At 38.4% G+C, this 22463-nt stretch overlaps 1 protein-coding gene and 1 pseudogene across 3 annotated transcripts in view; both read right to left on the reverse strand.

Moving 5' to 3' along the window:
• EDNRA (endothelin receptor type A) overlaps positions 1-22463 on the reverse strand; it is a 62001-nt gene that overhangs the window by 15407 nt on the left and 24131 nt on the right. For 2 of the 3 annotated variants that reach the window (XM_032246438.1, XM_032246439.1), the window contains exon 3: positions 9157-9284. The exons of the other annotated variant lie outside the window; for it this stretch is intronic. In XM_032246438.1, the coding sequence (XP_032102329.1) occupies positions 9157-9284 (128 nt within the window). The remainder of the gene's footprint in view (positions 1-9156; positions 9285-22463) is intronic. 3 annotated transcript variants of the gene reach the window in all.
• LOC116528974 lies at positions 20726-21719 on the reverse strand (annotated as a pseudogene).

The raw sequence follows: 22463 nt of genomic DNA on the forward strand, positions 1-22463 counted from the left end.
TGATCTCCCTATTTCCACCTTGCTTTGCTACAGCTTACTCCGAACACAGCAACTGGAGTGAGGCTGTTATATCAGACCATAGCACCATCTGCTCCAAATCCCCCAGTGGTTTCCAATCCCCGTGAAAATGCTCACAGGGATCCTGAGAGCTGTTTCCTCACTTCCTTCAGGTTTTTACGCACTTGTAGTTTTCCATGGAAGACTTCTTCTGGAGACCCTACTTAAGTTTGCCAACTACCCCTCCAGAATTGTCTCTCTCATCCTGATTTATTTTTCTCCATAGCATTTACTACCATGTGATCAACTAAATGTTCTGTTTATTTATTTGGTTTATCATCTATGCTCACCCTGCTCCTTTAGAATATAAGCTCCTGGCTGGGCATGGTGGCTCATGCCTGCTATCCTAGCACTTTGGGAGGCCGAGGCGGATGATCATTTGACACCCTGGGCAACATGTAGCCAGCTCTACAAAAATACAAAAATTAGCCAGACATGGTAGTGTGTGTGTGCCTATAGTCCCAGCTACTTGGGAGTCTGGGGTGGGAGGATCCTCTGAGCCCAGGGAGTTCAAGGCTGCAGTGAGCCCTGATCATACCACTGTACTCCAGCCTGGGCAACAGAGTGAGACCCTGTCTGAAAAAGAAAAAGAAAGAAAGGAAGGAAGAAAGAAAGAAAAAAGAAAAAAAGTGAAAAAAGCATATAAGCTTTATAAGGGCTGACATTTTGTATGCTGAATAAATACCTGTTGAATGAAGGGTCTTTTTGTTGCTGTTTTCATGCATGTTACCTCGCATATTCCTTATTTAATTGGCCACAGCTAATGGCACACTACATCCTGACCATTTTCTTATTTTTCAAGCTAGCCATGAATTAGGCCACAGATTAAAAGCTAATATCTTTAGAGGTACAGATTCAGTAATTTAAAGGAGGGATCTATGGGCTGATCTTTCTGCTCCGTTTGTTCCCGTTGGGAACCTGAGAACTGGCATCTTGCCGCATTCTCTGCCTGGTCTCCAGTGAACCTGGGGAGTCAGGACCATGGCTCAGGCCTGCCAACTCCTGGTACAGCCTTTTCCCATGACATCACCTTGTATCCTGTCATGTGATAGGCCAAAATAAAAGTATAAAATACATATTTTATTCATGTAAAGATGTTTGTTAGTGTGTATGTCTATAAATAGATTTTTACATGTTTTTAAGGCCAGAGGCATTTAATGCATGCTTATTAACTCTCGAAGGTGTGGTCTGGGACAATCATTAAGTTTAAAAATTTTTATTATTGAAAGAACTTTAAAACATTATAAAATAAAACTTGAATTCAAAAGATACTTCAACAACATCTATTTTTATTTTTCTTATTTTCTAGTTTTTATTCTCATAGGCATAGTTTGAATAGACTATAATTACATGACTCACAATTTTTAGTTTTAGCTTTATTTACATGAAAAATACTCTCCTTTGTTTCTACATGGGCATGGCACTTATCAATTGAATGGCTATACAGTATAACAAGATCTTGATATAATTTCCTTAAATCTTTCTTCTATGTTCACATCATTGATAGCGTTTCACAGTTGTGAATAAGACACCTATAAGCTTGTTTTTACACACAATTTCTTTTCCTGAATGATTTTTCTGGATTAATTATCTTGTGTGGGATTACCGGATCAAGGGAATAAACAGGTGGCTCACATGCCTAAAAAAAGAAGTTTCTACCAAGTGCCTGTCAATGAATGCTTGCCTGCATTAGAATTTATTATTTATTTTTATTTGCCACTTCCATAATGTACAGTGCCACTTCTATCTTACAAAGTCGATCACTTGTAATGGTTATGATTTATATCTCTCATACCATACAGAGGTTTGGAGGCTAAATACTAGCAGGAAGAATTCTTTTTAGAGACAGGGTCTTACTCTGTCATCCAGGCTGAAGTGCAGTGGCACAATCATAGCTGCAGCCTCAAACTCCTGTGCTCCCTTAAGGAATCCTCCTACTTCAGCCTCCCAGGTAGCTAGGACTATTGGTGCCCACCACCATAGTCAGGTAGAGACAGGGGTCTTGCTATGTTGCCCAGGCTAGTCTTGAATTCGACTTCAAGCCATCCTCCTGCCTCAGCCTCCTAAGGCACTGGGATTATAGGCTGAGCCACTGCAACTGCTTGGCCAATTCCAGTTTAGAAGAGAAATCTGTTGTGGTGAATTAAAAGAGAGCTGCAAATGCTTTACCACTTCTTCAGCTGAGTTCTTTAAGATGGAGTCTCATTCTGTAGCACAGGCTGGAGTGCAGTGGCATGATCTTGGCTCACTGCAACCTCTGCCTCCCTGGTCCCGGTTCAAGCAATTCTCCTACCTCAGCCTTCTAAGTAGCTGGGATTACAGGCACAAGCCACCATGCCCAACTAAATTTTGTATTTTTTTAGTAGGGATGGGGTTTCACTATGTTGGCCAGGCTGGTCTTAAACTCCTGACTTCGTGATCTGCCCACCTCGGCCTCCCAAAGTGTTGAGATTACATGGTGGCGTGAGCCACCATGCCCTGCTCAGTTGAGTTCTTAAATTAAGCTGGCCTGTGATTGCTTTGATCAATTGACTGTGGCTGGAATGATTTTTTGCCAGTTCCAGGTCTGGCCTCTGAAAGGAGTGGCAGGTTCACGTTGAAGCCTTGAGCCTGCTGGAGCAAAAATGTTGAGAGGACCCTGACACTACATGTCGAGGGAGATGGACTCTGCTGAGTTCAGACTTCCTGCTGTCCCTGCCAAGGTGCCAGGCATGTGAATGTTGTAACCCTGACACAAGCTCAGAGCCAGCCGAAGTCCACCAACCCCAGCAGAAGTGACAAGGAGCTGAAGAATTGCCCAAATTCCTGACCTTCAACATAGTGAGATATGATAAAATGGTTGTTGTTCTGAACTGCTAAGTTTTGGGGTAGTTATTAAGGAGAAATAAGGTAGCAAAATGAACCAGTTGCTTGATCTTGACAATAGAATAAGATAAAAGAACAAATAACTACATGCAATAGTGAATGGACCCCCAGATAAGATCCCATTGCCCTAGCCAGCTTGGACTTTGTCCAGTTCCCAGCTCGTGTCTTCTGGCTCAGACCCTTCCTCTGTGTCTTCACTCTTGTCATGAAGCAATAGAAAACCATAACACTGGGAAAATAAGGAGAAACCAAGTCCAACTCTAACAAAGAGGTTTTTCCGAAAACCACCTTCATGTTTCTTGAGTTAGGATATACCTTTGAGAATATCACAGGGACCACTGAGCAATTATTTGAAATGATGGGTTCAAAAACTGACACCAGCTTTTCAGGCATGTAAAACAAAGCTGACTTATTAATGGATCTTTGCAACTTTTCCAAATATCTAATTACACATTACTCTGAAATAGTTGTTAAAAGAGTTTTATCTTTTTACAGCCTTCTTCCCCAGACACGTTTTAACAAGTTGGATGTGTACCCAGATCTTTTTACTGGTCTGACCCCTTCATCATCATCATCATCATCTTCCATTTTAAACATGACTTTACAAAGAACAGCAGTAAGCCCTCCTACCCCACTCCTGCTGCTGCTTTTTTTTTTTGGCCTCCAAACAAAGTAATGTATAAAACTTGTCACTTACAGCATGTAAAAATACCTATTTTAATAGCTGGTAATGGCTGGTTATTCATTTTTGTTGGGACAAGTTTATTCATTTTAGAAGTATACTGCCTTAGAATTAAAAAATATTTCACCGAGAAAGCTGGATAGGGGATAAAAAGATAAAACAGGAACTAAAGAAATTCAAAAACAAATTTGTTTTTGAATTTCTTTAGTTCCTGTTTTATCTTTTTCTCAAATGACTAAGGATGTGAAGTTAGATTTGCGGAGGAATTATTCAGAAGGTTAAACTGAGACAAGTCCATAGTTAAAATTAGCAACGAAAGCCTATCCATTCTGGTAGAAATCATGTGCTTTCTCTTACAGTCCTGTTTACCTTATTCAGATTAAAAGCTGATTGCGAGAAAGCTAAATATTTTCTTTGATCTTACATCATTCTGTAATCATTGATTAATGAAATAATAAAGAAATACTATAGAACTTGAATGTATGGTTTCTCTCATTTTTTTTCAAACAACTCTGAAATGTGAGATAATAATTATATTTTAAAAATGCTGTGTAAAAATATCATGGGAACTCTTTGTCCTGGGCCATAATTTATTCAGCTCATAAAATGAAAGCAGGAATTCACAAACTGCAGCAAATTCCAAACTCTTTTTATTCCTTGTTTTATTTTACAAAGTGTGTGTGTGTGTGTGTGTGTGTGTGTGTGTGTTTTGTAGTAGAATATAATGCAACCAAATGAAGAGCTAAAGCAAGTGGAATCTTCAAGAATTAAGTGGGAATGATTCATTCTCTCATGTGAAAGCTTTTGAAATAGAAATGTCAAATAGATTCACTACATACAAGTCCTGAAGCTTAGGGTCAATACCAAGTGAAATGTAAAAAAAGTCAAGTGTGGGTCTAGGGAACAGAGACTCATTAGTTTACTTTCAAGGAAAAACCTTTTGGATTAGGGCTGATTTTTGTGAGAGTGGAATTTTAAAATAGTTCATCTCCTTCAACCACAACTCAGATCAAATCTTAATGAGATAGATTCTTGGCGTTATTTTTTTTTTCTTTTTCTTCTCTTCTTTTTTTTCTTTTCCTTCCCTTCCTTCCTTCAGTGCTTTCTTTTTAACCAAGAATGACTCACATTTCATTTGATACACAACCAGTTATTGTGATGGAACATCTTATTTATTTTTCTTCATGCATGAGATGAAGAGAGGAGGTGGTATGGGTGAGGTGACCCTACACTAGATAAAGGAATCTATGACCTAACCTTCCCCCTATCTCCCCGACTCAATACTGGCATGATTGAAGCTCAGCACGATGATACCCCGAGAGATTCCTTTCCCCAAGGAAGAAAGAGGAGGCAGAACAAAAAAGTAAGGAGGAACCAGCTCTGCCCCCTGGGCCTGTGAGAGAGGTGACAAATATATTTCCCAGCTGATTATTATTATTATTTTTTAATTTTTATGAATGTTTAATCTGAAGCTTTTAAAATACAATCTCTTAAAATAAATTTATAATTTTATCCAGAATTTCTACCGTTCTTTTTAAGTTCAGAAGGGTCTTCCTTCCCTTTCCAGAGATCAAAAAGATAGTCTATTTTCTTCTACTGCTTTGTGGTGTAAACAAAAAATAAAATTCTAAGCCCCTCCAATGACTGGATGGACCCCTCCTCTTGTCCAAGGGGATTTCAAAGAAACCTAAAAAACTAGATCAGGCCATGATGGGAAGGGGATATCGGACCTGCCTCATCACACTCTCCTCTGTTTGGAATTCAGGCCCAACTGGCCAACATTAACATTAAAATCGATCTTAAGACTAACAAAACAGACTCTCTGTAGCAGTGAGATACCAAACCACACTCTAGTATAGCATCACATGACAGAGAGAAGGCCCTGAAAGCAACAGAGTATTTCACTCCAAAATATATTTCTTTGATCTATTTTGAAATGGTCCTGTATAGCCATCTCTTCCGGGGAAAATTCACATTCTGTAGAGAATTCCATTCCATTTCTAGGACTTTTCCTGATCCAGGAGAGCTTTAAGAGTCTGGTACATTTTAAGATTGGATAAGAGACATTTACCATCTATTCTCATACTAACTGGAGGCTTCATCTACAGAGAACCTTTGTTTACACAACCCCCCTTATCTTAAACCCAAGCACTTCTTTCTGCTGACTTCAAATCTTAGGGAAAACTTAACTCTTTCAACTAAATGCCAGTCAGGAAATCTTTGAATCCACCTATGACCTGGAAGCACTGCCCTGCCCTCCTCACCCACCCTTCATTTCAAGATGTCCCACATTTCCAGGCCAAACCACTGTAAACCTTACATGTATGGATTTATGTTTTTGCCTGTAACTTCTATCTCCCTAAAATGTATAAAATTCAACTGTAACTCAGCAACCTTGGGCACAGGTTCTCGGGACCTCCTGACGCTATGTCGTGATCTTCACATTTGGTTCAGAATAAATCTCTTCAACTATTTTTCAGAGTTTGGCTTTCTTCGTCAACAATGGTTTGAGTTTTTTACGTGCTTGAGTATGGTGGTTAAGAATGCAGACTACCAACATTTGATTACTGGGCTACAATACATAGCAGCCATGCTGACTTGATTAATCTCTTTCTTTCTTTCTTTCTTTTTTTTTTTTGAGACAGAGTCTTGCTCTTGTTGTCCAAGCTGGAGTGCGGTGGCATGATCTCAGCTCACTGCAGCCTCCACCTCCCAGGTTCAAGCCATTCTCCTGTCTCAACTTGCTGAATAGCTGGGATTACAGGAACCAGCCACCATGTCCAGCTATTTTTATTTTTAGTAGAGACAGGGTTTCACCATGTTGGCCAGGGTGGTCTCAAACTCCTGACCTTGTGATCCACCCACTTTGGCCTCCCTAACTGCTGGGATTACAGGGGTGAGCCATTGCACCTGGCCCTTGATTAATCTTTCAACCTCATCTTCCCTATCTGTAAAGTGGAGATAACTATAGCACCAACTATCACAATTACATAAAGTAATATTTTTTTTTTTTTTTTAAGATGGAGCTTTGCTCCATTGCCCAGCCTGGAGTGCAGTGGTCTAATTTTGGCTCACTACAACCTCTGCCTCCCAGGTTCAAGCAATTCTTGTGCCTTAGCAGGACTACAGGTGCCTACCGCCATGCATGGCTAATTTTTGTATTGTTTGTAGAGATGGGGGTTTCACCTGTTGGCCAGCCTAGTTTTGAACTCCTGACCTCAAGTGATTCATTTGCCTTGGTCTCCCAAAGTGCTGGCATTACAGGCATGAGCCACCTCACCCAGCCCTAAACTAATTTTTGTAAAGTATTTTTAATAGGGCCTGACAGTAATATTCAATAAGCGGTAATCATTATAAATATTGATATGTAGCATAAGACTTTAACATGCTTTTTCCCTTAGATTGCTAAACAGGATTATTTATTAATACATCTTTCCTTCACCCATTATATTCAAAGTGATTTCAGCCTATATTACTAATACATGCTTGTGTATTCCAGCACCTGAGTCAAGTTTTCCCACTGATTTGTCAGTGTGTTAATGGGTTTGCATTAAATTGTTTAAAACACTGTAGCTCTATAGCATTTAAAATGATCATATAGGTCACTGCATTCTAGCTTGGGTGACAGAAACAAAAAGAAAAATAATATAGGAAGAACATGTGTAGGACACATTTTTTTTTCTCAAAATGTCATGATTATTTCTCATTTCTTCTCTCTACATGAATTTTAGAATTATAATTAAAAAATTTAATTAGATATTATAATGAAAATACATGGTTACATCTCTGAAAGAAATGTTAACTTGATGATATGCAGCTTGATGAATACAGGAAAAATTTTACTTTTATTAGCAATGTAATAGATGCAATTGAATGCCTTTAATTTTTTAGATAATATAACACTTTGAATGAAAGAAGAAATGATGTTGGGATACTGGGAGTGGGAACATCAGAATGAGAATTTATTAGTGAATCAAATTCACATCATAAGCGTTTATTCAACTTTTTAGAGAAATGGGTTGAGGTACCATGATCTATTTAGTCAGGTGGAGATTATATAGTGGCCACCTACTGTATGTGTTTTTATGCATCAGCCTTTAACATCTGATATGATCTAGAAGTAACCCAGGGAGACCCTAGATTTTCTTACCACTGAAGAGTCTTAGTAATCGGTGATGAAATTATTTCTAATCTTTGTGTTTACCATTGTAATGGGAATATTTTTGTCAACAGTATGATTACAGTTTAAATTGCTAATGAAATTATTTTTTGTATTTTGTTTTTAATAATACTAAACAGTTTTATTTCGTGTTTCACAGTTATATTTATTTATTTATTTATTCCCGGGCTCAGGTGATCCTCCCACCTCAGCCTCCTAAATAGCTGGGACTATAGGCATGCATCACCATGCCCAGCTATTTTGTTTTTTTTTTTGTATTTTTGGTAGAGACAGGGTTTTACTATATTACCCAGGCTGGTTTCAAACTCCTGGGATCAAGAAAGTAGTTCACCTTGGCTTCCCAAAGTGCTGGGATTACTAGGTGTGAGCCACTGTGTCCAGCTGCCATAAATTTATATCAAGGATACCATTCTAATTACTGACTGAATGCACATTTTTATGTTTTAACAGTAACAATTTTGGTCCTAACAATAATGTAAGTGTAAACTAACAGAATATCTGTAAACACTTTAATGTTCTTTAGGAGAGTGGGCCTTTTATTTCTATAATTATGAGACTCTGGTTCCCTCATAAAGTGATTGTCAGAGAATGAGTTAGAATGGAAACCTCTTCTAAATTGTATATAGGCCAGTTAAATAGGCCATTATACACTAGTTGTGTGAGATTATATTAAAAAGAGCACCACAGAATGTGTTATAAAGTTTGTAATTTCATTGTCTATAATTGATGCTATGAAAACCAGAAGGTAAAGAAAATACCATTTAGAAGTTCACAGAATTCAGAAGGGCTTCTGTAGAGAACTCTTAATGATCATGTGTGCAGATTCTGGAAGGACTTCAGGATATTTGATGGGTGTTTCAGAAACGGATAAAGGGATGCTTCTGGTTTTGTTCTCTTTTTAAAACTTATGAAACATTTCAGGGATTCAAAAAGACAGGGAGAAGAAACATAGCAATATGGTCACTTACCACTCACTCAAGTAATTTAACATTACAGATATAATTGAACAGTGTCATCATTTTTTTAATGATAAATTTACCAGGTGAAATTCAGGATTTGCATATCCTTGAATCTCCTTTTCACAAAGTTAATTCCATCTAATATGTTAATTTTTCCTTTGTTGCCAAAAGGGTGTTAAATGGGTATTATTGATAAAATGCTCTAGTTACATAATTGCCTGATCCAAAGATGGCTAATAATCAGCAAATGTGGAAGGCAATTTTAAACAGTAAAAGCAAAATGGTTAAAATGTTTTAATTCACTTGAAGCTAATTAACAACTGTCCTGGGCACCAATTCTCTTGACCTCTCCTCTTTTTGAGAAAAATGCTTTTCTAAGCCTAGCAAAGAGCAAAGGGAAAGAACCACATTACCTGTCAACACTAAGAGCGCAGAGGTTGAGGACGGTGATCCCCACTGAGGACTTCTGCAAAAAGGGGAACAGCTTGCAAAGAAATACGCCAAATTCATTTTGATCAAAAGGCCAGCGCCCAGCCAGCAGCTGAAAGAAGGAGACACAGTGGTAAGAAATGGTAGAGCTGGCATGGAGCATGTGGGCACTTACATTTCTAGTTATGCGTCCCAACTTCTAAATTTTAGTCACTGTGCTTTTCAGTTAGCAGTGTAGCAAAAGAGTATTACTATTGTTATTATTTTCTTTCACATTTTAAGGCCTTAGCAATTTTTAGTCTGGAAAGATATAGAGAATATATTATAATTATTAGTATATAGCAACACGAATATATTATGATATATATTTAATATATAATACATACTTAATGTATATTAAATATAGTTATATAATACAATTTAATAACAGAAGAGATGTTCCTTTGATCTCACATCAGCTAGTCATGCTGCCTACTTTTCAAACAGTAGCAAAAGTTTGGGGTTCTACGAGACAGCTCAACTGAGAAGCAGGCAATGGTTTTGTATCTATGCTTACTAACATGAGTAAAGCAAATCATTTCAACACTGGCATTGGCAGATTATATTATCTCCTGACAAGCAGCCAAAACTATGAATGAAAGGTGAGGAAGAATTTTGGAAAAAAACAAAGTGGTGGAGAAGCTACTAATTTTGGCAGCTGGCTAATACCTAAAGCCACTTTGAACTTACCTTATCCTCTGTGCTTAAGGGGCTGACTCTGCTTCAGTAGATGTGATGTAAGTGGTTTTTCCCTATTTAGGCTCAAACGGTCCCCTTACTACACAGACAAATGTGGTTACCTTTATCTGTTTGTAGCATTTGCAGAAAAATCTGTTCTTCCATGTTGACATTTTCCAATCTTGTTTGCAAGGCAAGAGTGGACACCCTCTAGTGGCTGTGATGGGTAGCAAACACATGACAATAGCTACCAGTACTCTGTATTTGTCTAAGTATTATACTAGGAGCATGGGCTTAAATAATAGCTCAGCTACTAAAACGGGGAGGAAAGTTCCTGCTGAACATATGATGCCTTTTCAAGTGTAAAATGGTATTGATTTCCTTTTTAATTTTTTGTTTAGTGACTCAATTTAAACTTAACTCACTAGGAAACAGTATCCTACTAACTTGACAAACATGCCTTTTTCTCTTCTTTTGAAAAGTTCTTTTTTTTTGCCATAGTGACTCTAAGATAAACTTTGAATTTCTGTTCTACTATTTCCAAAAGATGATGTGAGGATTAATTTCATGGTCAGTATGGTCCATAACATGAGTCCATTGAAGGAGATTGGGAAACCAGTACCCTGTAGATAAGGAATCAGAACCTATGCTTTTTGAGAACTTGGTTACACAGCGCAATCTCTCATTCTGTTATTTTGGCTAAGACCCTAAAGGACTTACTTACGGAAGTTTTTTCTCTTTAGTTTTCAAGCTTAGTTCCCTTTCTTCTAAATAGTTTTCGAAAAGAACCTTTTTCTTCAATCCAATTGTGCCTCTGGTTTCTTCTTCATCTCACTATAAATAGTCTCGATTGGTGTCCTCTTAAAATTTCCTCATAAACTTTTGTCCAAGGACAATCACACAACTCTTCGTACAAACACTGCATTCATTTCTTCTGGTTTTCATGAAGCTGACAAATAATTATGCCATTGCTGACTGCTGGTTATTAATGCTTTGTGCAAGTAAAGACATAAAACACTATTTCTGGGATGAATCACCCTATCAAAACAAGAAAACCTGAAAACTACTTTTTATAGAATAAGAATGTAGAATTCTGGCCCAGAATTATAATTCTTCAAAGACCACAGATATGTAATTAAAACAGTATAGGCACTGTGACGGGATATGCTCTGGAACAGTTGAATTGTTTGTTTGTTCATTCCTGGAGATTAAGAGGACCCTGATATCCACATGAATGGATTTCCCAATTCACACATCTAACAATGAGAGAAAACAAAAAGATGTTCTTGCTTAATAAGGGAGACTGTGAAATCCTGTAAAGGTCTAAGTGGCGAGTGCTAAGAAAATGATCCAGAAAAACCACAACTGAACATGGATTCTCTCAGATTCTTCTCCTGTCAATTACATTCTTTCCTTTTACATGCTTCCTTAAACTTTTAATTAGGATTAGGTTAGGTATAAAGAAGGACAGAAAAGAAAGACATCATGGAATCAGTGGACAGCAAAAAGATCATGGAATTGTCTTTCTTTGAGACAAATAGGGGTGTTGTTTGTGGTGGTGTTTTTCTTTTTCCTAGGAGTAAGCATTGATTCTTCTTGGGAGTTATAGATAAAGGGGCAGGAAAAAAATCATTGGAGAATGCTATCAGGTGTAATCACTGTGTAGACTTCCTTAACTTGTAACTCCTTCATTCTGAAAGGATATATGGGTAGTAAGTATCCAGTGCTGCTAGGAGGAAATTAGGCTCCTGCCTCTAGGCAATGTTCCCCTTTTTTCCTTTTCCACTCTGGTTCCATGTGGCTTCCTCAAAGAGGCCCTCATTAACTGTCTAACCTCAAGTAGAACCTGCTTGTTAATCTCTTCCATGGAAATAGTGTTAGAGCAGTTCTACATTCAAAGGCTCCTTTCAGCTCGCTCTGTTGTAGTAAAAGCAGGAGGCCTCAAGGAGGCAAACGGTGGAGCTCACTTCGTTTTCTCTTATTTAGCAGAAGCACTTTGGAGCTTCTGAAGGACTACTGTAAATGCATCCTGTTATTTACTTGCACTTAAAATTAAAAATATACATAAGATGGTAAAAATGAAGCTGTATAAAAGCTTATGTAATGAAAAGTTAAGTCTTCTTTCCAATGAAGGCCCCCAAACTCCCTGCCCAAAGGCAACCACTGTTAATTGCTAAGTGTGTTTTCTTCAGGAAAACATGCTACATACATAGAAGCATATGCCTTTAAAAAGAAGAAAAAAAAAAAAAGAAAAAATAAGTGGGAACATATGGAAATAATATCTTTTAGTAATCTATTATGATCTTTTTTTTCCTGGAGTAGTTTTCTGGAGAGCAGTTCTATTGCTCAATTAAAAGGTTTTGGTTTTTAAAAGCATGTTAATAAAATAGACTAGAAGAGGAATAAATAGGTAACTGTTTAGAAGAATACATGCTAGACCATGGCAAAAAAAAAACTCACTAATTTCATTAATGTTAACACGCTCCTGTCAGTAAAAAAAAAAAAAAAAAAAGAGTCCGACAAACTGACAAGTCGCATTGGTTCAAAGGGTTAATCGGACACCTCGGGTCAGTCATAGCTTATTTTTGCTACAAAAGAGTGTATGTACTTTCATGTTGATAATTTGCCACTCTCGTATTTATAATTTCCAAGGACATTACACAGTACCTGGCACATAGTAGGTGTTGGATGAATCAGTGACCCCAACTCATTAAATCAAGGCAATATTTTCATAGTTTGAAATGAGATAGTACCAATTTTGCCCTGAAAACACATTCATCTTGTAATTTATTTTCTATCTGAAAGTTGTTTATCAGTGTCTCAAAGTAGTGTTCCCAGTCTTTATGTTGAAAGAAGCCTGCCATTGAGTTGTTTGAGGTAGTGGGAAAATTCTGTGTTATTTAAGAGTCTAGGCTGAGAGAGGCTGCCACTCACTCTTTGCTTGGAGATACCTCACTTTGGGCTGTGATGAGACTACCCACCTTCCTAAGAGCTGCAGGGCAGGCCCTTGGACGTGAGGTACATCCCGTGGTCTAAATGCACATCATGTTCTTCTGTTCTCAAGTAGATCATGGAAGAACACCACAGAAAGAATCACGGAGACACAGGAGGCAATCTGCTGAGCAAGGATTTTACATGCCTTTGTTCTGTCTCTGCAGATTTTTCTATAGTTGAAATAGAGTTAAAGCCCCTGATCCCCACCTGAAAATGAAAGCACTTCTAAATAGCACAGATTAATACAGAAATTTTGCATTTGTGTGGCTGATTTGGATTGTATAAAAATCAACATCATAAAATTGACAGGCTGCACTTTTTAACCCATCAAAAACAGATTTAGGTAAGAACTTGTACCATATGATACACTGATATGCACCCTGTTTTTAGAATGGATAGAGCCAAATGCAGGATGTACATTCATCACTATAGTTAGTGCAATACAAGATCTCACTTGGTTGGGACCTCTTAAATATGGGGAATATACCTGTTTACATCAGTTTTCTGGAATATACCCGACAACCAGAAAGTAAACAAAAATGTAAGGAGCCAAGTAATTGTGAAATTTATGCCCTAAAACTCATGTGCTTTAGACCTCAGTAAACTGCCTGAGTCTTCACCACAGGGGGATTTATTCTCACTTTACACCCATTGCTGTAAAGCTTAGCTCTTACTCTGCTCTAGCCCATTGTACATCCACAGCTATTCATTAATAGAGACTCTCCAGAGGCATAGTTCTCAGTGTTGCCTGTATATTATAATTATTTTGGGAGCTCTTAAATATCCCAGTTCCTTGGCCATCACCCTAGGCCAGTGCTTATCAACCAGGGAGCAATTTTGCCTGTTTCAGCTGGGGGTGGATGTGCTTTCAGCATCTAGGGGTAGAGGTTTGGGATGCTGCAAGACATTCTGCAATGTACAGGCCAAACCACCCCTGACGCAACAAATAATCATCCCACCCAAAATGTCACTGGCGCTGAGGTTAGAAAACTGTGTCCTACTCCAATGAAATAAGAATCTTTGGAGTTGGGACATAGGCATTAGTAGTCTTTTAAGGCCCCCAGGGGATTCCCAAGGACAGCCAAAGTTGGGAGTCATTGCTGTGGAGAAGCGGCTCTCAAGACTTAGCAGCTGCAGAATCACCTGGAGGGCTCACAGATGGCTGGGCCCCATCCCCAGAGTTTCTGATTCAGTAGGTCTGGGGCAGGGCCTGAGAAGTTGCATTTCTAGCAAGTTCTCAGGTGATGCTAATGCCACTGGTTCACTAGCCATACTTTGAGGATAACTGCTCTAGAGGCACTATGGTCAGCAAAAATCACAGCTGACAGCCAGGTGGAACAGGAGGAGCACAAAAAAGTACAAAATATAGTCATAGAACATAAAAAATCTAGGGCCAGGCATGGTGGCTCACGCCTGTAGTCCCAGCACTTTGGGAGGCTGTCGCGGGTGGATTGCTTGAGGCCAGGAGTTTGAGACCAGCCTGGCCAACATGGTGAAACCCCATCTCTATTAAAAATACATAAATTAGCTGTGCATGGTGGTGTGCACCTGTAGTCCCAGCTACTCAGGAGGCTGAGGCACGTGAATCACTTCAACCCGGGAGGCGGAGGTTGGAATGAGCTGAGATTGCACCACTGCACTCCAGTCTGGGTGACACAGCAAGACTCTATCTCAAAAAAAAAAAAAAAAAAAAGGTTTGGGGCCATGTAGCCTGCATCCCCTTATACTCTCACCCAAGTAGTCCCTGAAGACATCAGCACATGAAGTCACAGTACAATAACAGATGTTCTACTACCCCAGGCCTCGCCAGCTTAGCACTACAAAATAAGGCTGTTCTCCCCTATATTCAAGATGGTTGTGAACCTATAAGACTTAGGTTCAAGTACAAGATTGACCTGTTTCTAACTGTGCGACCTTGGGTAAGCCAGTTCTCTGTTGTAAGTCTGTGTCTGTGTATTTGTTAAATGTGGATAGTTCTCATACTTGCCACAAAGATATGATACCCATTTGGGGGACTCAAATGGGATAATGCATATGAAAGAATCCTGCAAACTGAACATATACCACACAAATGTTAGTTATTTTGAATTGCTATAATTTGTAATGATAAACCGAAACATATCATTTATGCACAACCATAAAAAGAAGATAATATAAATGAACTTATGCCTCTTTATCCATTCCAGATGTTAATATCCCCTGCTACTTAATCCTATTACTTGGACATTACTGTTGTTATTGTCATAGCATCTTAAAATGGTACAAATAAAACTAAGTGGTGTATTTTTCTTTGTGCTAATTTCCTCTCACCCCATCCTGTGAGGCCAAGGGATTCTTCTCCTCTCCTTTATCTCCTTCCCGTCCTAGACAGGAAGGAGGGATTTACAAGTACAGTCTATAATAGCTACAAACTTCAAAACAAAGAAAATCTTCTCTTCCCTTCAATATGAATTATTATAGGGTCACTTGGAATTGGACATGAGTGACCAGGTATCAGGCTTCAAAAACTGAGCTTCTGAGGTTTTTCTTTCTTTCTTGGGGAGGGACTAGGATGTAAAAGTTGGTACCTAGTTGACTCAGTAGCAATCAAAAACATCTTCCAACAGCACAGACTGAGATGATTATAAAGCTTGTGATGCCCAGGACAGGCCATTTATGAGAACACGCTCTCTGGTCACTGCAGATCTCAAATCAGATACTACAAAATAAATCACTGTGTGTGACCAAGGATAGATTTTGCTCTTTTGCTATGCATTAATTGCTTCAGGATTGAGACAGAGCGTTCATACAAATGTCAAAAAGTTATGGCGTCTACCCTATCCCCTATCTATACACTTTTTCCTTTGAACAGGCTCTTGCCCTCTGACCAGTCCAAGAATTCAGGATGTATGATAAATGCAGAGTAGAGAAGAAATTCTGTAAACGGTTTTGACTCTGGTCTTGGGTGCCCTCCATGAGCTGGGGGATGGAGATGTCCTCCTTTTAATCAAGACAGCTTGCTTGGCACAGTAGCTCAGAGTGTGGGCCCTGAAGCTGGACTCCTTGGGCAGACTGACTACAAGCTCTGCTGTCTTCCTGACCTTGTGACATTGCCTTGTTAGATAACCTCTGTGCCAGTCAGTTTCCTCTTCTATAAAATGAAGATCGTTCTGGTAGCTATGGCAGAGGATTATGGGCCAGAGAAGAGAGAGTCCAGAGGAAGGGCTTAGCAGAAGTGAGTATCTGGAAGTGTGAACCATAACCATTGATGGTTCATGGTTATGGTCACCCATAGTCCAGGTCACCAGGTACAGGCTGGTGGCAGGCCACACACAAAGTCTCTAGGAACTCAGTTCTAGAAGATAGGCAGAAATAACGACTCCTCAAGAAGCTCTAAGCAGTCTTTTCTGGGTGTTCCACAGAAAGAGAGGGTGGTGTGACCTAACAGTAAATATAACAGGCTCGGGTGGCTTTGTTCCCTGGCGTGACTTAGACACATTAATTGTTCCTCTGGAAAACTGCAGATAAAGAGAGTGCCCATGCATATGGTTTATGTATTAAATGAGTTAATACATGAAAAGCACTTATAACAGGACACGATCTATAGCAAATCACAAACTTTAGTTCCTGTAGGCGATGGATTCTGGGGGACTGCTTCTTGCTAAAATGCATTTAGATGGAAAGAGATGGAATTGTTGCTACCCACTAACCACATCTTTCACTATTGAATATTCGGTGTTTCAGTTTCTGCTGAGGTCTTAACTTTTTAGAGTCTGAAATACATAAATGTTAATAACAAGGTGGATGAGAGGAAACAAAGAGAAAAAAGAACTTTTTAAAGCCAGAGTTTCAGAGCCATGAAGATTTATTTCTTCAAGGAAAGACTGTTCACCCAAGATATGGACTTATCACCCCTGAGAGTCTCAGTCACCTGAAGGATAGGAATCAAAAGAAACCTCTCTTTTTAATAACTCACTTTGTTGTAAAAATACCAATCCAAAAGTGAGGAACTTGAGGCTTCTACTTATTTTGTAAGCACACAACCAAAGGATCATTGGATGGAGAAGAATGGAACTTTAAAGAAGAAAAGTTAGATATCCTCAATATTGAAATTGCAAGGTTTGTGCTGGTTGTGTGTGTCAATACTTTAAGGTTTAATTCATAATGGAGAGAACATTCATGCTAGGAAGAAAAAACGCTGATTTTCCTGGAATAGAGGAAATATTGTCCATGTGGGGCTCTATATTTTGCCATAACAATGTACAAGCACATTTTGGGGCCTTATTGTGTATCTGGGTCAGAGCTCCCTTTGTAGAAATGGTGTGCTCTGACCTGGACATGCAATAAGTCCCAAAACCTAATGGAAAAATTTTATAGTTGATTTTAATCATCAGTCTCTATGGTCGGACATGGTAGTACCTATTTAAAAGAAACAGGCAGGCAAAACCAAAGCAGAACAAAATAAGACGAAACAGACTAGTGGAGATCCCCACATACAGACTTAGGTAGTGGATCCCAAAATCTTATCAGTGATGTAGGTGATGATGAATAGGAAATAGGGAAAACAAATGGCATATTTGAAAGCATGCAGCTGATTTAATGATCTAATGTATACGTTCCGAAGAAACTTGAGTTCTTTATTGTAAAGTTTGTCATATGGTCACAATTATCCTGAGTGTAGATGGAAACAATGAGCCAGCAAAGATACAGTATGCAGCCTGAGCAAAATAATGCCATATGTGTATTTCGGGGAAAGAAGAATAAAATGGAATAAAGTTGATGCTCTAGCTGACTTGATAGTAAATAAGGTTGAGGTGATTTTGAATATTTAATAACAAATTCATTAGAAAATAAAACCACAAGTAGTCATAGTTGAGGCATAAAGCAAAATAGAAAGACAAAGTCAGGATGGCTGTGTTACTAATCATGTTATGGAACTTCAGATAAGAATGGCGTACATTTTAATAATTAACTCACAAAAATTTTAGAAGCCAGGCTGTCTTCTAGGGAAATGCAATTTGTGATGCTGAAAGTATTAAAACCACAAAAGTTCTGTTGAACACAGAGATGCAAGGATGGAACCTACTGAAGGAGAAGTTAGAAATACTTAGCTCCCTCCTCTGCCAAAGAAGGAATGTTAGGCTAGAACTAGATACTCTCTGAATTCTCTGCCAGCTCTGAAATTGTCTGATTACTTTCATATCAGAACTCTAGTCTGTAACTAGTTTCTCTGAAACTATTAACTCAATTTATCCCTAAACTAACCTTTACCCTTCCCTGCTTCCCTGTACTGTAAATTAATTTTGCTTTCTCAATTTCTTTGCATTCTTCACATGAAAGAGTGCTTTAGTTCTTTTTTTTTCTACCTAAAAAGATTAAGGATGTCAGGACTTGGGGAATCCCACTGAAGCTTTGAGACTATTTATTTACCTTGAATGTATGAACAATATTTCATTACTCTCAAAGGAAAAGCTAAAATATATAGTAAATTCGTCCAGTGACCTGTAAGCATCATATTGTATACACAATTTGAATTATATATGAAATGTAGAAAAAATATCAGTTAAGTGGCTATTTTAAACTTCCAACTAGGGGCCTGTTATAAACAATAATATAGAATTAAAGCTTTTGGAAAAAGTTGTAAAAATTAGTTTGATATTACTTTATGTCTTAAGGTCATTTGCAAATGAAACATTAGGTTGTACTAGTTTAGAATGATAGATTTTCACCTAGTTTTAATTCTAATCTTGATGTTTGATATATATTATATCTCTACTATAAGCATTTTGTTTATTTTTAGTAGAACAAAAGATATACGAATTTGAGGTCAAATATAATCAGCCTACAGTGACACCAGGGTTCCTTTCCTAGACACTTACCTACCCGGAGAGCCTTCTTTTGCCATTTTCTTGAGATTAGGACCAGTGTTCTATTTCCTTTCCGTCTCTCTCAAAGGACTAGATACATTTTTCCACATGTAGCAATTGCCTAAGAAATATTGATTGCCAAGAAAACCAGCCATTTAAGTAAATGTTGTAAAGACAAATCTGGTAAACACTGTTTATCTTAGGTTTTAGAAATTATAGCATTTTACACTTGGATGCGAGCTAGGAGACCATCTAGATCATTGGTCCCAAACCTTTCTGGCACCAGGGACCAGTTTTGTGGAAGACGATTTTTACACGGACCTGGCAGGGGGGCAGATTATAGACCTGAATGTAAGAGCGAAGCGTCTAAAACTGTTAAAAGAAAACATAGAAGAAATTCTTTGTGATCTTGGGTTTGGCAAAGATTTCATAGATAGGACCTCAGGGCATGATCCATAGAAGAAAAATTTGATAAGCTGGATTTGATTAAAATAAGAATTTCTGCTCTTCAGGCTGGGCGTGGTGGCTCACTCCTATAATCCCAGCACTTTGGGAGGCCACAGTGAGCAGATCACATGAGGTCAGGAGTTTGAGACCAGCCTGGCCAACGTGGAGAAATATCATCTCTACTAAAAGTACAAAAATTAGCCAGGTGTGGTTGTTCATGCCTGTAATCACAGCTACTTCGGAGGCTGAGGCACGAGAATCACTTGAACCCAGGAGGCAGAGGTTGCAGTAAGCCAAGATCACACCACTGCACTCTAGCCTGGGTGACAGAGTGAGACTCCATCTCAAAAAAAAAGAAAAAAAAAAATGTTGCTCTTCAAAAGACATGAAGAAAATAAGAACAAATCCACTAACTGGGAAAAATAATTGAAAATCATTACATCTGATGAAGGAGTTCTGTCTAGAATATATAAAGAACTCCTACAACTAAAATAAATACAAATAATTAAAAATGTGCAAAGGATTTAAATAAACATGTCACCAAAGTAGATATATAAGTGGGTAAGGACACAGAAAATGCTCAACATCCTTAGCCATTAGGGGAAGTGCTAGTTAAAATCATAATGGGATACCACTGCACACTATTAGAATGGCTATAATGAAAAAGACTGACAATAATAAGTGTTGGGGTGAGGATGTGGAGAAATTAAAACTCTCATATAAATCTAGTGGGAATGTAAAATGGCATAACCATTTTTTTGATGTTGATATAATCTACCAATATTATTATATTTCCTCAGTTTCACATATACTAATTTGTGTGTATTTAGCTCTATGCAACTGAGTAATATGTGTAGGTTTGTGTATTTGTCACCAGTCAAGATACAGAACAGGTTTATCACCACAAGGATCCTTTTTGATGTCCTTTTCTACCCACATTTCCCTCCTCTCCCCTTGCCATTCCTAACCCCTGGCAACCATTAATCTGTTATCCATCTTTATAACTCTGTCATTTCAAGAATGTTATATAACTGGAGTAATATAGTGTGCAATCTTTTGAGATTGGCTTTTTTCACTCAGGATGGTTCCCTGGAGATTCATCCAGATGGTGTGTGTATCAATGGCTTGTTTCCTTTCATTGCTGAGTAGTAGTCTCTGGTATGGATGTACCATGGTTGGTTTGACCACTCATCCATTGAAGAACATCTGAGTTGTTTCCAGGATTTGGCTATTACAGGTGAAACTACTGTGGGTGTTAATGTACAGGGTTTTTTTTTTTTCCTCTCAAAATAAGGAAATTTGGCTTTTTATTCATTTTAAGAGTTTCTGTAGTTGACTTTTTTTCTTACTATGCTGTTCTTGAATCTGTACTACCTCAGCTCCTCAGAGATACAGCAAGGGCAGAGAGTCCTCATTTAAAAACCATTTCCTAATTTTACATGCTAAAAGCTAATATTTAAGAGAAATCCTCTTAATCCTCCAGCCCTTATTCCCACTGTGAATAATCTGGTTTAATACAAGTTAAGTCTTTAAATAAATTTGTTCTTTCTCCTCAAAAAACACTGAAGAATCTTTACAATAATTACAGGTTTAGAAAATTTACCAAGAGGAAGGAAAGTCTTGTCACTTAACCCCTATTAACATATGCTGTTCAAGCCTTCCAGTATCAACACGTTTTGCTTAGCGTGGCTGTTAGTTGTTTCACTAACATGCTGGCTAGGAGCCATCTTAATCACTCCTTTCTTCTCCTTGATGATGTCTGTACTCTGGCTTCAGCGTCCACATGTTTTTGTGGATCTCTTTTACATTCTGAAAACCTTTTTCTTTTAAGAGTTCCTTTAGGTTCCACAGGTTGTTTTGTGATGTCCACAAAGTCTTTAAAATGATAATACTGATGTTTCTCAAAGGCTGAAAATAGCATTTCTGAAACATGTTGTTTATTAGCTAGAGCTTGCTTTCCATCTTCTTTCTTTTTCCTTTCATATTCAGTATTGTATTGATGATTAGCAACAGGTTCAAAACTGGCTGTTACAACTTTGTCCAGTTGTTGTGATAGCTGGAAGATTCTTCTATTGGCAATCTTTTTAATCTCATGTGGTTTTCACTGGCAGTTGGTTGGCATTCAGCTCTTTGTACCACTATTCCTTCCAAAGACAGCTTATATGATGAACCCTCAGTAAATATTGCTAATATCTGTCCTCCAGCATGCTGCAAGACAAATGGATGTTCTTTATGGGCACTGACTGAAGCTGCTTTTCCACCAATGTCATGAATATTTGCTAGATCTTCTTTCAAAGTAAATGACACCTTAGCCCTTCCATGAGTCTTGGCAATCCACAGTTTTCCAACTTCACTTCTTCCAGGGCCTTTAGCTTATTGCTATGACAAATATTCAGGAACCTGCCAGGATACTAGGAGCCCAGGGAAAGAGCAATGTACAGGTTTTTGCATGAACATAATTTTCACTTCTCTAGGATAAATACTCAAGAGTGCCACTGCTGGGCCTATGGTATTGCGTAGTTTTATAAGAAACTGCCGGCTAGGAGGGGTGGCTCACACCTGTAATCACAGCACTATCAGAGGCTGAGGTGGGTGGATTGCCTGAGGTCAGGGGTTCGAGACCAGCCTGACCAACGTGGTGAACCCGTCTCTACTAAAAATTAGCTGGGCATGGTGGTGCATGCCTATAATCCCAGTTACTCCCAGGAGGCTGAGGCAGCGGACACTCACTTGAACCCAGGAGGCGGAGGGTGCAGTGAGCCAAGATCATACCATTGCACTCCAGCTTAGGCAACAAGAGGGAAACTCTGTCTCAAAAAAAAAAAGAAAAAAGAAACTGTCAAACTCTCTTCTAGAGTGGCTCTCCATTTCGTTTCCACTAGCAGTTTCTCTTCATCCTTTCCAGAATTAGGTGTTGTCACTTTAAAAGAAAAAACATTTTAGCCATTCAGATAGGGTGCAGTGATATCTCACTGTGGTTTCACTTGCATTTCCCTAATGGCTAATGATGTCTTGAAGATCTTTTCATGTGCCTATCTGTCATCTATGTGTGCCCTTCAGTAAAATTTCTGTACATGTATTGTCTCCAATTTTTATTTGGATTATTCATTTTTTTTTTACCATTGAGTTTTGAGAATTCTCTATATATTCTAGATAAATTTTTATTTTATTTTATTTTTTTATTTTTTATTTTTATTTTTGAAACAGGGTCTCACTCTGTTGCTCAGGCTGGTATGCAGTAGTGTGATCTCAGCTCACTGCAACCTCTGCCTCCTAGGTTTAAGTGA

This window comes from Sapajus apella, unplaced genomic scaffold (assembly GCF_009761245.1).
Source record: "Sapajus apella isolate SASKATOON/1434 unplaced genomic scaffold, GSC_monkey_1.0 scaffold61, whole genome shotgun sequence".
NCBI lineage: Eukaryota > Metazoa > Chordata > Mammalia > Primates > Cebidae > Sapajus > Sapajus apella.